This window comes from Streptopelia decaocto, assembly GCF_964273445.1.
Source record: "Streptopelia decaocto genome assembly, chromosome: 5".
In the NCBI taxonomy this organism is placed as follows: Eukaryota; Metazoa; Chordata; class Aves; order Columbiformes; family Columbidae; genus Streptopelia; species Streptopelia decaocto.
In genome coordinates, this window is record NC_138659.1 from 66,509,696 (window position 1) to 66,527,217 (window position 17,522).

General features: G+C 44.0%; 1 protein-coding gene across 5 annotated transcripts in view; it reads left to right on the forward strand.

Annotated features, from left to right (window-relative positions):
- GRK5 (G protein-coupled receptor kinase 5) overlaps positions 1-17,522 on the forward strand; it is a 173,751-nt gene that overhangs the window by 99,686 nt on the left and 56,543 nt on the right. For 3 of the 5 annotated variants that reach the window (XM_082053501.1, XM_082053505.1, XM_082053502.1), the window contains exon 3: positions 13,267-13,379. In XM_082053501.1, the coding sequence (XP_081909627.1) occupies positions 13,267-13,379 (113 nt within the window). Of the gene's footprint in view, positions 1-1,104; positions 1,297-13,266; positions 13,380-17,522 lie in introns of all 5 variants that reach the window. The other 2 variants (XM_082053504.1, XM_082053503.1) reach the window with 1 other exon arrangement.

Genomic DNA, 17,522 nt, shown 5'->3' on the forward strand with positions numbered 1-17,522 from the left:
TATCTGGCTGGGGTAGGACAATCCTGGGATCAGATGGGGTGAGGATTTGGGATCATTATTTAGAAAGACTGGGATAAAATATAAGGAGTGGAGGGAAGCAGTGCTGCTGGGAAATATGGTGAAAAGTTAGGGAGGGAAGGTGAAAGAAGAAAAATGGGGAATCGTGGTTCAGAGAGACCCTAGAACTGAGGACGATCCGCTAGCACTATTTACAGCTCCTTTGCCAGCTCCCAGCAGCACAAGTGGATACAGTAACATCCCTGGTTCAGCTCTGCTGGTGTGGGTTTTGGAATGGGTGTCAACATGATGGAGTTTCTGTTTTGAAGAAAACTTAGGAAAGAGCTCAGGAAAAGCTGTAATAAAAGAACATTCTTCAAGTTGCCAATTTGAAAGTTCCCGGCCTTTTGTGTGAGCTCTTCTTAACAATCAACGGCTTCTCTGTTGGTCTACAACATATTTTTTTTTCCAGTTTTCCAGTTCCTTAAAAGCTTAGGATATTAAACATGCAAAAATGTGTATTAAAATGATGAGCACCTAAAATGGATATTGAATTAACGCTGCCTATGCAGCTTAAATTCATCTCTTGGTGTGTATCACATGCTTGGTTTTCTTCCCAGGAGCCCTAATGCAGTCAGTTGAAAAGACTGAGTTAGTCTGGGGATGAAACTGGGTTGTCTAATAAAGGAGGATGGAATGACTGACTCATTTATTGCATGAGGCAAAAGGTGTGTGATAAATTTAAATAGGGATTTGCAGCATCAAAGGAAATGGCCAAAGCAGTTGAATAACACACTAGGGAACTGGACAGGGATACTGGTCAAACCAGGTCTTACGTGATGACAGGCAGGTCACTTAAAACAGATTTTTCACAGTTGGCCTCTAATTGTGCATTTTTCATTTTCTGAGTAGCTGCCTTGAGACTTTTGGGTCTCAGTAGCAACATCTGAAACTAAAGCAAATGGGAGAGTAGTTGTGAACAGAGAGAATGGCATATAAGGTTAAGTACACGAAAATCAAGTTGGTGGATACTTTTTCTCTGAATCTTCACGTGTTTAAGTTTCCCGTCTGTAAAACTGGACTAATGACATCCTTGTTGTCTCCCAGAGGTGGTGTGAAACTAGATCCATGAGGACGTGTGAAGTATTCAAAGGCTACAGTGGAGAGTGCCGCAGAAAGGTCCATGGGGAGATGAATCACTGTGTCTTCAGAGCAGGCCTGACTGCTGTGCAGTAAATAAAGTCTGGGCCACACACTGAACCAGGGGAGAAAACAAAATGCTGAATAGCTGCTCATTAAGTAAGCACTGTCCGTTCTATGTGTTGAATGAGGCAAAGGTCTTGTGGGAAAAACAGTTCGCAGTGATGTAATTACAAGTCTTTAATTACAAGACTGTACCAGAACACACGCACAGTCAGGAATGGCATTCAGGCTACATGGGCAACAGTCATTTAGGTTTTTCCTAGGTTTTGAGGCTTAGCTTTGCAACCTCAATCACGTTCCTTTAATAATTTGGAGTGTGTCAATGTAAGACTACAGCTGAATATGTGGAATATTATGTCTTATAAAAAAAAAATCTCTAATCAAAAGTGAATGTGTTGCATTACTTCCTGTTTGCTCCCCATGCTGCTACGGTTAATTGCTGCTTTCCTGCGGGTGGAATGAACACTGTTGAAGTCCAATGGCCTCAACCATGGGCTGCTTATTCAATGTGGCATGTAAGCAGCAGGGATTTCCTGGTCCCTGGCTAGAGACCTGCATACTTTACCTCTTCCATGCAAGTAGGATGGAATTAATCAGTGTTGGTTTTCTCAGCAAGCAATGAAATTTCAACCGCCGCGATGTCGGAGGAGGAAGACTCATCAAAGGGGACCAGGAGAAAGTGCATGAATGAGAAGTTCCTGCCAAGACATGAACACTACACTTGAGTGTGTCTGAAATGTTGGGCGCAGAGAGTAAATAAGCCCCATGACAGGTCTAGCCTAAATACCCAGCACTTCCATGGCAGATAGCCCATACTTTCACTGACCTTGGCATCGCGACGAGGATAATATTTTTGCAAGGATGAACTGCACTTGAACAATGTCTCTAATGTTTCAGTGTCGTTGCAAACATGCTTTCCTTTCAGATCGGCCATGTGGCTCTTCTTTTCCATCCCTTTTTTTCCCTTTTCCTTTCATAGAAGTACATTTTATGTGTCTGCCGAAGAGGAAATCCCTGTCTTCTGTGCAATTCCTGGGCTAACCTGGGGACTCAGAAGACAGTGCACCTCAGTCCTGGCCATGGAGGTGTTAGCCCTTAGCTGATGGTTCTCTTCCAGACGAGCTCACTGTACTTGGTGTTCCCATATCTGCATATCTCTAAGGGTATAATTTCACAGGGCAATCTTGACTTCTGTATTTGGTGAACTCCTTCCACTCCTTGCACTCATTCCTGAAGTAACAGGAGCAGTCTAGCTATGCAGACAGGCCACGGAATATTGCTGGTGAGGTGACAGCTTGCTCTAAACATCCAAGCACCAAAAACCACATACAGCTTCTACCCTACACGTTCTGGAGGTCAGCAGGAAGGTACAAGCACAAGAGGCTACTGGTTTTGGAAGGCAACCAGAATCTAAGAGGCAGCCACGTAAGTGATCCTTTCCCTCAGGAAAAGGGTCCTACGAGCACTTTATCTCAGAGCATCACTTCATATTTATGGACACAGAGCTGATGCTTCACACAGAGAGAAGGTGGTGTCACCCAACCAGTAAAAGTCAGCGTGAGCTGTTGCAGAGTTTCCTCAGGTGGAGATAATCCCATGATCATTTCTTGCCTGATCCACTCGCCTCCCTGTATGTTCTTGGCCGGAATAACTCGGGAACAGGTTTCTCAAAGGACTAATGACATCTAGTTGTGATGCTGCTCTTACCACAACAGTGCTGTTCCTTGCCATGTGATGGTCTGGTATAGAAGTTTAGATTACGTTTCAGTGTGCTTTTTTAATACTATTTGCCTGGAAAGCCACTGGCGAACAGTTGAGACATGCATGGGGATCTCAGTTATTGATCTGGTTCTTCAGATCAAACACGTAGTACTAAGGCAGGTTGAAGTGTCGTCTTCCAAGTGAGAAGCAAACTATCTAAATATGTTTTCAGCACCTAAATACCAGAGCACTATTTATGAGGTAGGCAACACTAGTTGCAGTTCTTGTTAATTTTATCTTCTGTCTGCTGAAATTCTTTCTGTAATTTTGGAGGCGATGGTCTGGGCTTCTTGTTTTGCAGATCTGAACACCATTATTTTGTGTTGCTGAACATTTGTGGTTGTATGTTGAAATTTAGGAAACCAAATATTATGGGTAAAAAAACACTTTATAAGGGTAAGACATTATTCATATTACAGCGTGAAACTAAACCAAGAAATGACAGGAAAAAATGAAGAGATAAACTGAAAAAGTACAACTGGAATAAGATGGTTAAAGTTCTCACTTCTTTTCCCTATGACAACCCCATTTTCATAAGAATGAAGACAAAGTTCTCTCTAAAACTGCATTTTTTTTAGTTCATGGTTCTTGTGTCTGGACACTCTCTACATCCATCTCAATAATTTGATTTGAAGAGATCCTTAGCACTGCAGACTTCGGTCAAGAAGGACAAAAAACATACTTTCCGTTGGCAGTCCCCTCTCGCACAAGTTCCTTTTAGTGTATTTGGGGTTTCTAAATGACTTTAAAATCTCTTTTCCATTTTCCAGATCGATTTTACTCAGCAGCTCAGCTCCTTCACGCCCGCTCAGGGGATGTCACTCCTCAGGCAGCAAACCAGCCTGTGGCTATAAACCAAGCTAAAGGCAGTGTTGGCATTTCACTTGTAGTTGGACAAAAGCTTCAGTTAAGTGGTAATTTAGCAGCATTGTCAAAGGTCAGTGATACCCCTTAAAATTATTGAAGATAGATTCTTTTTTTCCCAGTGTATTATTGTCTCTGATTATTTAGGTTGATGGTTGAGCTTATTTTGCAATTTTTTAAAGGCTGGGATTGACAAACACTTAGAAAAATAACTTACTAGCCTAAGATTGTGGAGTTTTGTTATACTTGAAGTTTGGGGTTTCAAAACATCAGGAGAAAAACTGAAAGGAAAAGAAAAATTCAGCGATGAAGCATCAACTAATAGCATCGAGTATTTCATTAAAGGAATCACTAATAAAATGGGCAAGATGTTTGAACTTGCAGTGACTATCAAACATCATGCAGAGTCAGTAATCCCCATGAATAGTTTTATTATGTGCCCGCCGCAACGTATGCTACTTAAATATGTGTTTGCAGAGTGACTGTGCTGGTGTCCCTGTGCATCCTGCCATTTTATTGACCTGCTGAAGGTTTAGTCTTGACGGCCGCTTTGGTTTCTACCCAGCCTGGTTTTGAAGTCACCGAGTAGTTTTGCAGAAGTCTTTTGGTGTTAAGAAAGCGATTCACAAGATGTCTCCTTTAGTTTCCTGGAATCGAGGTGTTTATTTTGTGCTATGTACAACAGCAACAGTTCTGTAGATTTCATAACCTTAAACATTCAAATTACAACTTTTACTGAAATTTTCTTTCAGCACATATTATTCAGAATATTAGCAGGCAAGAGGGTCTAAATAACAGCACTGGATAGAAAATAAGTTTGGTATTTGTGTTAAAATCTTTAAGATTGGACATAAAAGTTGTCTCCTCCCCCCCCCAAAAAAAAAATCACAGTAGCTACCTTCTTTGAGGACAAATCATCCAGTTCTGTCATCCGAATTCAAAGCAGAACAAAATGAGAACAACCAAGTGTTTGTTCCCCGAATTTCCCAGGGCACTTCTGAGGTGAGCTTTCATATTTATTTGGGGGATTTTTTCCATTCCTTTGGCCTTGCCGCAGAGACATTGTTGAAAGTCGTTGAAGAAGATAAAAACACTCCTTTTCTAGGCAGAGCGGTGGTCACAGTTATGGTGTGGGCAACCCTTCCCCTGGGGCTGTAAACCAACCTCCGCAGTCAAGTCTTGGGAAATCTTGGTGATGGCGTGTCTTGTGTGATCAGTGTGGAGCGATCTGGAGCCCACCATGCCCTGAATGGCTTTGGGACCAGCCCTGAAGACGGCAGTTCAGACACTGTGCTCAGGAAAGCTCGTCAAAGCCATTGACTCAGTGCCAGCTTACTACTAGTCATCTGAATTTTGTAACTAGCAGAATTGTCCTGTCCATCTGTCTATCAGTCAGTCCGTCTCCCTGCTCTTACTTGCTTTCTGTTCCCTTTCCGTGCACTGTTATTCTAACTGGTAGCCAAATGCAAAAGAAAGGATGTGTTTAAGAACCTGGTACCTAATAATTTCAGTTCAAAAAAGATTTTAAACGATTCCTGTTGCACATTCACAATCCAGATTTCCTGATGCCCACGTTGACTGTGGAGACAGACTGAGTTTTGTTCACGTAAGTTGTGCTTGACAGAGTTGGGAAACCGAGGCTTGATCAAAGACCCGCTGGAATTGATGGGAATCTTTCCATCTGTTTCATCAGGCTTAAAGATCACCTTCATTATTTGTATGAGTTATTTGTCGCCTTTCCCTGCACTCCCTATTTCAAGCAACAGTATACATTTTTGCTTCTATAAATTAAAGGGGCTCAGACTTTAATGGCAAGCTCCATCTTCTCAAGGTAAACCTCTTGACCCTGCGGTATCTGCCATCTGCTTTTGAACTCAGGGCTTGACCAGTGACCCACGTGCAAAGGATGCAGTTGCCTGGACAAGTAGCTTTGAGAAGAAATCAGAAGCATTGAAGGAGGGCTGGAATAACTCAGCAGAGAAACGCGGATTTTGTTAGGATGAGGGTTTGTCCTCCACTGGTGAACAGTCTCATTTCTGGGCAGAGCATTCTCTCCTCGGCATTTCCCCATGCTCTTGGAACAAGGCTGGGTGACCAAATGTCTCCCCTGAGACACCTGAGGGTCCCTCCCCTGGCTCTGGACCCCACTCCAGTTTTTCTGTGCAGTGACCATATTGAGCTCACAGGGTCTCGTTTGATCCTCCCGCTGCTGCTACAAAAAGGGTGAGTGGGTTGTTATCCCTCCTGCCAAAATCTTTGTCCAAAATCAACAAAGCTACGTACGTGTTCTGGTTCAAATACCCGTGCAAACGTATTTATGCAACTGTTTGTGGGATCTGACTTTCAAAGAAAATTCTAGGAGCAAAGCTTCAGTACAGCTGCTTTCAAAAAAAACGGACAAGATCCATATATATCACTGAAGTGTATCTAACTGTGAATTTGTTACAATATTCTCCAAACATTTTTTCCGTATTGGTCCAGCTTTAAGTTTTGGACAGTTTCCATCTTCAGTGTAATTTTGCTGTGGTGTGTGGAGTTTATCCCTGTAGCCTAATACCATGAAAAGAGTGGAAATAAGGGAAGTTATACAAAGTAAACACTGTCTGCATCTGAATAATTACATTAGATGTTCGGTGATCAGGAGATTAAATTTTGTTTGTTTTTAAGAGACAGCTGACAAGCAGAGAAAATTAAGTTGGCAGGACTTGAAACCGGTTCGGGGTGATTCCGTTGTCTCAAGTAAGCTTGATTGCATTTGTAAGTTTAATTCATTAAACTTGGGTAGCCGGTGCCAAAGCAGCGCTCACTGTAACAGCATAGATGGGGATCTCCCGAGTTTTTTTGTAGTAAATCCTAAATTCAAGGGGAAAAAATAAACCAAGACTGAAAAATGTGTTCTTCCCCAGGGCTTCATACGCACGGCCTAGAGCTTTCCCCAGCCATGAAGTGCTGGTTTTAACAGACCAAGACGAGCTGCTGTTTAAAATCAGGAATCTGTCAAGCCATTATCCTGTCATAGATCATAACAATTCCTGTATTTTATTAAAAATAAAGAAAACAGATGAAATATTTATTGTTCGAGGGAGTGTGCTTTTGCCACGAGCAACACAACTTCATCGCAGCCCTTGGCTTCGGCGTTTCTATCCTGCACCTGCACAGCTCCGGCCCTGCCAAGAGAAACACTCTCCAAGACAGGGGCTGCGGCGTCATTTTTAACCTCTGTGAAGTGCCAGGTGGAGTTATGGAGCAGTATAGCGGTTAATGTATAAAAAGACTCTGTTGTGCTCGCTTGAACTAAATTTCCATTCCGGGCGTTTGCGTCGCAAGCAAATAGCGAGGAGCCGCAGGGCTATCCAGGAGCACTTTGGGCTCGCACGCTTTAATATACTTATTCTGGCCACGCTGCTTTGAGGTCGGGCGGTGCTGTTAGCCCCGTGTTATAAATCCAGCGTGCCGCTGGGGTCTGCAGGGCGCACAGCATTAGTTGTACTGGTAACTGCATTCCCACGGGAGCCGAGCTGCTTTCCTTAGGCTTTTGTAATGTGCCACGGTTCCTGGGAATTTTTGCATGAACTGCAATGAGGCATTTTTGTTCCTATCTCGTATCTCTAACCAGCTGGCTTGCCTCATTTTGTAAATGCATTGCTGGAGACGGGGCAAATGGAAAGTCCTCAGCATCTCAACAATACGTTTCCGTATTGAAGAAAAAAATAAAAATAAATTAAATAAAATTAAAAACAACAAACCAAACCAAACAAACCCCCGAACAGAGACAAAACAGACAAAAAGAACAAGAAACTTCCCATCTGTTGCCTTCTCCCATTCCTGCAGCATTCTCAAGTAGACACCATGAAAAGGAGATCCCTCACCAACTTATGGTACATGTACTTGGCCAGGTTCTACAGTTCAAACAGCAATATCCATGTTTCTCCATCAGAAAGGTGCCCGTATTTTCAGATTCTCAGAGAGAAACCTGCTGTGTTTTTAACTGCAAGTACATGGGTTTCTAGCAAAGTTTATGAAGTTCTGACTGGCTTTGCCATCTCCAGTACTGAAGGCCATCAAAAAATCAGAGGGTAATAAGTGGGTCTGCAGAAGTGTTAACATGGCCAATCTTGGGATCTTGCTTTTGGACACAGGGATTATCTTTTGTATTAAAGCATATTTATTAGAGATGGAAAATGGCCTTTTGTGGAGTGCAAGAGCTAATGTTCCAGCTTTTCAGATTATTTTGAAATAAAAGAGCAACACAGACACTGTTAATAATGCAATCAAAGCAATTTAAATCCTTTTAAAGCATCCACAAAGGAGCCTTTGATAAGAAGCAACTTTCATCAGGCTCAAAGACTGGGCGGTTTAGTATGTACTGTTTATTAAGTTTGTATGTAGACAGTGGTAAATCTACTTTTAGCTGGAGAAGAGCAGCAGTGAATTATAAGACATATTTATAAGCACCAGTGTTAGACTTGCTGATTTTAAGTGAAAAATGTATTTATATGAATATAGCTCTAAAGGGGGCTATTCAGTGTTTAAAGATGCAATTTGTTTTCCATTAGTATCCTGGCTGGACACAAAACAACTCTATAAACTTTAAAGGCTTTGGTCTTCTTTTTTTGACAAAAAAAAGGAAATTGCTACAAGTGCACACTGTATGATGGGTTGTGAGAGTCTATTTAGTTCAATCAGGCTGCATAATTTTTATCTTGCTTTTAGTTCCTGCTTTTGTCCTCCTTTTCATTGTGTGCCTCTTCAAGAAAGCTTGTATGTAGAAAGCAAAGATGAGCAAAAAAACCCCAGAAGTGGTGTTAGATTTGGGCTGGACTGGTTAGAATCTCTTTTAGCAGCATTGTCCCCAAGTTTGGATGAGGAGGGAGGCGTGCAATTTTGGGACATCTCTAGCTGAAGTTTCCATCCATCCCAGGGCTGGTGGGAACCACTTTGACAGGCCTCAGCCCCTTGGAAGAATCATGTTTTACTTCTTGTGTGCCAACATTCTTACAAACATCTGGCTCTGATGCTGCTCCCAATTGTCCAGCTTGAGAGAATGGACTGAGGGTTCCCTTGTATTCAAATTCTTTATTCCATGGGTTTGGTGTGTTTTCTGTTGTTCTGGACTAGAGAAGGCTAGAGGAAGAGAGCAGCAGATAAATAATATATGTCAAAAAACATCTGTTTGAAAGATTTTGCTTCACCTTAAAGAAAAAAACAAAGGAAAGGGAAGATGAGTTCTCATCTTGGGTCATTGAGCATGAGCAGGAAAAGAACAATTGATTCTTCCTACATCCACTTTGGGGTTTCCAGGCATCAAGGAGGGCTTTTTTGGTGTGTTTGGGGTTCTTTTAAAGGTGATGGTGGTTGGTTGTTGGTTTGTTTTGGTTTTTTTTTCCAGGCAGCAAAATTACATTGCATTTGGATCTAACTCAGTTTTAATCTAGGCTGATTTAATGCCAAGGAGAGCAGAGATCCAGAGGCCAAGTCCAGATTTTCCTGTGCAGCAGCGTGGTACATGTCTTGGTGATTCTGCATGCATTTCTTTGAAATGTCTTCTCTTGGTATTCCAGCATTTTAAAAAGGAAAATAAAATGCTACTTAATAGATAGTCCATAAGTGCAATTGTTGACCATACCAGCAATGACCAAAAAGCTGAAAAGGTGTTCCTGGCTTTTGTAGACTTCAAAAGTGAGATTTAAACTGAGTTCATCCCTCCCCACAGACATGTACAGGAGGAAACCTCTCCAGCTGATCACAGGTGGTGGATTAGTAGCCCTTCAAAACAACAACAGAAGCCCAGAAATAGAATTACAACTTTCCATAGCAGCCTCTTTTAGACACCTGCAGTTTACACTGGACGAAGCAGTATCAGAAAAGACTGGTTTCTGAGCCAAAAGCCCTCACCCAGTTCTGTAGCTCAACGCTAACCCGTCAAAACCCACAAGGATATTGCAAATGTGAAAGAGGGGGGGAACCTCATCTCTCAGCCTCAATTTCTCTCCAAAATTGCTAAGGTGATATTTTGCAAAAAAAATACCAAGTATTTAAATGCAAAATTAAGATGAAAATGTCTTCACAAGGCACAGTGAGGCTTTTATCTAATTGAAATATTAGATTTTTCCCTTTTACTTGAAGATTGGAGATATAAATGGCAGCAGTTTTCTTTTTTACCTTGTTTTGTGTTTTTCACTTCATCAATGGCATATTTTGATCATTATTAAAATTTTACTAATAGAACTGTTTTTCCTAGGTCTGTCTTTAGATATTTTTCAAAACCTTACTAGAATATCTGTGGGGGAGCAAATTTGGCCATAGACTTTGAGTGGTGATGGCATTTGCTGTTTGCATGTGTAACTATTTTGGTGTGTTCTGTGTGCTGGGTACTCTTTAAAGGAGTATTTTAATATGTAAGGTATGAAGTAAATGGGAAAACTATTAAGTAGAATTTCGAATAGATGTCATTTATCTTAAGAATGTTTATGATGGGTTTTTATATAATACCTTTTCATAAACATTTTAATCTGTAAGTTGTTACTCCGTTAGGAAGATAAATAATTTGTTTGCAGTATTGACATTTTGTAAATTAGGATTCTGGTGTCAGGGAGGAGTGACTGCTTTCCTGGGGCTTTGACCCACCCAGCTTTTCACCCCCGTTTTGAGTGACTTTGCAGGTGTTAAACACGATTGCGCTGAAGCAGGAGGGTCTGACTACCAAAGATATCACTCTCAGAGCTGTTTTAGTTACACTTCATCATCACAAGCATATGGTTTCACTTCCAAGTGTTTAACATTTCCATTTCCTCAGGAAATCGTTCTTTCTGTTTTTTAAACTTTTGAAACTGGATGGATATTTTTACTGGCAGGCGAAGCGAGAGTGACGCGAGGAGCAGGCCCAGGAGCCCCGGGCTGTGGTACCCGCCTGGTCCCCATCCCCTCCCCTCAGCTCGGGGTGCCGCAGACAGGCCTCCAGGGTGCCACACGCTGTTAAAACACTTCTCCTTTCCTCACAGTAATAAAACACTCCACTCCTTTTTTTGGTCCTTTCTGTGTTTTTCTTTCTTAGTCCCCTCCACGGCCCATGCACCCCAAGTTGAGAGAAGGCTCCTTTAGCTGACTAAGCGAGGCCAATGGCAACATCAGGGCCTAAGAAAATATTTTGTGTCACCTACAAGGAATGAAAGCAGTTGCATCACGTGTTTGTCGTCCACATTGGTATACCGAGCACTTAAACGAACATGACCGAGGAGTGGATGGCTCCAGGGAACAGCTCTGGCTCTTGTGTTTGCTGAGATTATTTCTGGTATTTCCTTTTTCCTCATTATGAACAGGTCGCCCTTCTCACATGTTGGCCAAGTTATGTACCATAGGAGGAAGTCTGTGCTCGTGTCTTCTTTATGTTTCATTTATCCACATATGCAATAGTGTTCAGCTGCTTGTTTTCATTTCGTGCTATGCTACAACGTAGTTATTGGACGTGTCATTTGAATGCCTATTTAGCTGATATCACCAGCCCTTTTGTTAGAAGAGCATCCTCTGCTATGACAAGTGTCACCCTACCATAACAACTTTGATAAAATAACTGCATTTTGTACAACAAGGGTTGTCACCGTGCAACAAATAGTGCTGTACGAGAGAAAATATAGGGCAAGGCAGCAGATTAATGCATTTGTTCCTGTGTGTTTTATTTTGTTACAAGTTCATACAGCCACATTTTTTGCACTGCTTATTTAACGTGAGGAATCTTGCTGTGGGTTTGGGCTGCTGGAGGGGTTGCGTTCTGCCATCAAGCAGGCTGTGTGCTACCAGTATTCACGGTGTATATTTTATTCATACCCTCAGAAGAGTGGGTTAGTCAAGGTAGCAGAAAGCAGATGTAGTTCAACCTGCAGACCTCCCAGGAGAGCTCACCTGAGCTACACAGCCCTCGTGCCACCTCTGGGACATTGGGAGTTGACGGTTAATCCACTCAGGCACTACAAAACCCCTTTCCCTACCTTAGCGCTCTGCATGTCTGCACATCCCTTCAGCAGTTACCTTCCCACTTAAAAAGTGACTTGGTGAAGCAGCACAAGCTTGTACCACTCTCACAGACACCCCCAAGGTTGCTCAGCATCCAAGCGAGCCCCATGGCTTTCTCACCAAATGTCTGTGTCGTGATGTTCCATGCTGGAGGCTCCAGCTCATACAAACAGACCGGTGCCATGGGCTTGCTGCTGATAGACTGGAGGTTGAGTTAGGATTTACACAGTGATTTCAATCCAGATTTATTTGCAGGGCACGGTCCCCAGGCCATGACCTGTGAAGAATGAGCCTTTTGGCTGGGAGCCTTCACGGCAAAGATGAGCTCCATCGCAGCCGTGTGCCTGCCTGGTGTTCTCCTTGGGGTGGATGAAGCTGAGGGGTGCAGGGGGACAAAGCAAAGGAGGAATAAAAGACATTGCAGGAGAGAGAGAAGAAACCAAGGCACTGACAACTTGTGTGGGTTTCGGATGTCTGTTTGCAGTGCTGTGTTATGTGTTTAGAAGCTGGTTGTTTCCATAATAACAGCAAGTGCCATATGGCAGCGAGGAGGGTGGTGAGAGGAACGCTCAAGGAAACACAGTATGTTGTTTGACATGTGTGTACTTCTAGAGGAATAACGTGTCTCGAGCGAGTACTGCCGCTCCAAACAGGCTGGGGGATTTGCTGCTCTCACCAGAAAAACATATCCAAAGCCCTCAGCATTTGTACTGGTGCAATTCCAGTTGGCAATGCCTGCCCTTCTCCCATGTGTTCCTGCAGGTAGTCCCTGTGATGGGTAAAGGACCTTTTGCTTTACTAGAAATGATGGTTCTGGATGCATTAAATGCATTAAATGTGGCATTTAAGGGGAAATACAGTTCTGTAAAGGAGTGCTGTGTGAAACAGAAACCAGCTAGATGCCTTATGCTCCATCCATTCATTAATGCTCAAGGAGTAAATGGCAGAAATTTTGAAACTTTTGGAAACACATAATCTGTAATAATTGTTTAGCAGCAAGTGAGCTGAGCATTTCCAGAGATGAGGGGCACTGTAGTGCATATCTAGGAGGCATCCAGGAAGGTCTCCACAGATTCCAGCTTTCCCTACCCTTTAATGTCCGACTCCCGTCTCAAGGAGTTGTACTTTTCTCCCCGCATACCAACAACCACCACCTGTCTGAGCAGTACGTTTGCAGAGTGCACTTATTTCCACCGCAGAAAAATGTGACATTATTCTTTCATAATAGCTGCATGGGTTTTGTGGAACATTTTTGTTATCAAAATGAGCCTATATTTATTGAGCCTTAAAACCATTAATTATATTTGTATTTGGATACCTGCAACATGGTGGTGGGGAGAAGACGGCAGTTCTGATTTGAACTCCTAATCAACCCAAAAGGCAAAGCTCTTCTCATTTTCATGCTTCTCTTCCTCTCTTTATTGCCTCTAGACAGAGATTACTGCAGCATATGCGAAAAGCAACCGATCGGAAGGCTTCTCTTTCGGCAGTTCTGTGAAACTCGACCCGAGCTTGAGTGCTGCATTAGGTTCCTTGACTCGGTGGTAAGTCAATTCTTGTGATATTTTGAGGTGTTTTGCAGTGCTCTCCTGGCAGAGGAGACTCCCCTGAGCACAAGAAATCGCTATTTCATGGGATGTGGTTTTGTGTCCAGCACACCTGAGCAAGCAGCAGATGGGGCTGACCCCATCAGCATCCCAGCGTCATTGCTGGTAGAGGGTCAGTGCTGCATGAGGGGTCAGTACCAGCCTTGGGGAGTGTGACCCACCAGAGCAGGAGAAGGACAGGCACCCCAGCATGGTGGGTGTTGGTGTAGCCTCCGTTCATGTCAACACCGAAGCATCTGAGCTGCAGTGAGTGATGTCTTTAGATGCGGGTGAAGCCTGCAGTGCTGGAAGGAAACGGAAGATGATGAATCAACTGACAAGGATGAGGAGTATGATAATACTAATATCTGTCTCTTAACCAAGCCTTTTCATTGGTAGACTTCAAGGTGATTTACAAAAGACATTCTCGTTGTTACCTTGGTTTTTCAAATAGGAAAACAGAGGCACAAGGCATAGAACTGACTTGGCTGAGGTCACCAAGAAACAAATCTGCTCTATTTTCCACCCCAGTGAGCCATCAGTTAATCTGGCCACTGAGCAAAAACCCCCAGCCCCGGGGAACCTGATGCTCTTTCCCATTCTGGCAGCACTTGGCCGTGTGTAGTGCCAGCAGAAGCTGTTCACAGAGGAAAAGTCTCTCACAGAATCACAGGCTGGCTGGGGTTGAAGGGACCTCTGGAGATCATCCAGTCCAACCCACCTGCTCACGCAGGGTCACCAGAGCAGATCACACAGGTCGTGTCCAGGTGGGTTTGAATGTCTCCAGAGAAGGAGACTCCACAGCCTCTCTGGGCAGCCTGTTTCAGGGCTCACAGGAAAGAAGTTTCTCCTCATGTTCAGATGGAACCTCCTGTGCTTCAGTCTGTGCCCGTTGCCCCTCATCCTGTCATTGGGCACCACTGAAAGGAGTCTGGCCCATCCTCTTGACACCCACCCTCTCAGTGGCTCCCTTGCTGAGAGCCTGTGGAAGGGCCAGGTGTTGATAAGCCAGAAGGCTGATTTGTACCCGAGATAAGATGAACTTGTCACTGCTGACTGTGAGTGTCCAGGGGGCTTAGCTCTCTGGCTGGCACTAACTGCCAAACACAAAACGATGCACACCAACAGTAATAAAGGGGTTTTGTTTGTACCATGGTAGAGATATTCTGAAGTATTAGGGAGATGTGAGGATTGCACTGAAGTTGTAAAGGTAAGGGACTGGGAGAGGACATGTGGCCTCTTAAAGTTTGTGCTAGTACTGCAGTATCTAGGGCATCAGAGAAAGTGTTGGATAAAGTCCTCTTCAAATCAGTTGTAGCTGGTCACAACTTCCACCTGATGTTTCTAGGCCTGGTCCTGATTTTCCCCAGTGGAAGGTTTAGCCATCAAGGTACATGAAACCACTACAACTGACAAACATTCTGTGCATCTGTGTTCAAGGCCAGCCAACAGGAGGCCATTTTGGGTACCCTGGATGTGTTTGTCCTGCACTGAACTGGCATCTCCTAGTGAGGTGTTTGCCACTGACAAAATGCCATGTGCTGGTCTGCGGGGAGACACCGCCACAGAAATGCCCCATCAGGTGTGATGCCCATGGCCCCGAGGAGATGGGCGATGGCCATCCCTCTTGGCAGCCGCAGAAATGCAATGGGAGACAGCCACGAAAGTTTGCTTCTGTGTGGTTTTTAACTTCAGACAGAAGAGACAGAGCCGTCCTCAGTTTGGAGCGAGTTAGTGAGGCTCCGTTCTTTTCTCACGCCCCGGTACAGCGGCAGACACCACCACATTTTGGCTCGAGCAGCACCCAGGGGCTGCGGAGAACAAGCCTGCATTGTACGGGCCCTGCACACACCCAGTGGTGGGCGCTCAGGGTGGACGGCTTGAACTGACATTGGTGACAACATCTGGGCAAAAGAAAACACGTGTCACCCCCAGTGCCACCAGCCCCAGAGCACCATGAGATAACCTTGACAGCAGCACTGCCCACCAGCCTCTCCCAGTCTCTCCCAGTAGGGCCAGGCTGCCCAGGCAACCTCCGGCTGCTGGAGTTGATGGCACTGTGTCATTTCGTTCTCCTGAAGCCCTGGAGAGCAGTACCCAGCGCTGAGACTGTCTCCTCCCAGCACCCATGCAGCGCAGGCAACACCTGTCCTGTAGAAGCTGGTGGTGGGACTGGCTTTGTTTTAAAACTGCCCAGAGCCATCCCAGACTGATATCCCTAAATCCCTTTGCGAGGGTGCGATTAGCACCCACGTCCGCATTGCTTTTGCAGACTGGAGCTGCCCTGTGCACATTCACTGGGGCAGTGATCCGTTCCCAGTTAAGCTCAGACTGGTGGTACAAGGATTTTAATGAACAAAATGCCTGGCTGCGTGGAGGTCTGAATTTTCACTCCTCCTCTCTTCTTTTTAACGCTAATTAACAGCAGTCTGCTTTGTTTATTGATTTTAAATTCTGTACAAGTTTGCTCCCAGCCCATGAAAATCCCTGTATTAGGCAACAGTAAGGTCTCGCAACACAGCCCATAGCCATTAAATTGGATGATTGCTACTGAAATTCGCCCAGCAGGGTCACACTGTGTTGAGTGAGCAGTGGGACTCAGGCCAAGTCCTACGTTAGGCAAAAAAAGCCCTATAATGAGACCAGAAGTTTGACTTTACAGCCCTATTCTTGAGACCACCAGGAATGTGAAACCTTTTGGAGACCACCTGCTGTAACAAGCCCCGAGCAGAAAAAGCCAAGACTCTGCATTTGCTTTTGACTTAATTATTCTTCTACCATGAGATGCAAAACCTGGCTTTTGTGTAATAGCAAATAAAAAGGGAAAAAAATAATAGAGGAAAATATTTAGCTGCTCATGAGAGGCTCACAGAGCTTTTTGCACATTGAGAGGTAGGACCACCTCTCTTTTACAGAGCACGGCTAAGTGGCTTTACCAGGTCACACAGTAAGTTATTGGCCGAAGCCAGTAATTGATGCCTCCCAATTTGTAATCCATTTTTTTAACCAGTGCACTCAACTGTCTGCAAAGAAAGCAGCAATCAGGGCTCCTTGGAGGAAACCAGAACTTGAGTCAGACACTCAACAACCTACCAACAGCCTCCATTCCCATACTTATGTGAGAATAAGTTTTGCAAGGTCTCTCTCACACCTTTCCTTCCAAAGACTGGTAAAAGCAACTAGACCTTGCAGATCAGAATAGGTACAGAGAAAAAAAATCCCCTTTTTGCTGGATATTTATTTCAGCTTGTCGTGGTTTAACCCCAGCTGATAACTAAGCCCAGAAGAGCCGCTTGCTCACCCTCTCCAGTGGGATGGGGGAGACAATGAGAAGGGTAAAAGTGAGAAAACTTGTGGGTTGAGATAAAGGCAGTTTAACAGGTAAAGCAAAAGAAGTGCATGCAAGCAAAGCAAACATCCCTGGGTTATCAACACTGTTCTCAGCACAAATCCAAACCAGACCCTCATACTGGCTACTATAGAAAAAATTCACCCTATCCCAGTCAAAACCAGCACACAGCTATTGAGTAAAATAACTAACCTGGTCTGGTGTAGCTTCCTGCAAATCTAATTATAGCAGCATCTGGGGGGGGGGTTTGTCTGTGCAGTTAAACAGTTGTTAGACTGCTTTCTGAAGAAAAAAGGATTTGTATCATTAAATTCTGCATGCGTGTAGGTATGTGTCTGTCAGACCCCTCTGAAACCCGAGAATACCTTGGCCAGTTTCAACCAATAATCAAGATTAAAGTGCTCAGAAACATAAAGGTTCTACATGTTTTCTGGGACCAGTGTTTGGGTAATTAGTCACAATCCATCAGTTGTAAAACAGAATGCAAAGATATGTGGTTTGTAAGCAGTAGACCCTAAAATTAAATCATAGAAGTGATAAAAATGAGGAGATGCAGAGCTTTGCAATGCAGCACTGGTGGAGCTGTGGGCCATCAGTTCCCATCACTGCTGTGGGACCAGCAAGTGGCCATCAGTGCAGCTGTCTGTCTGTCTGTCTGGAAAACGGGGCAGCAGCCACCCCTTCTAGCCGATATGGTAAGGCTGTAAGGACAGAGAGACATCTCTTATTACAGATATAGTGCGAACAATTTA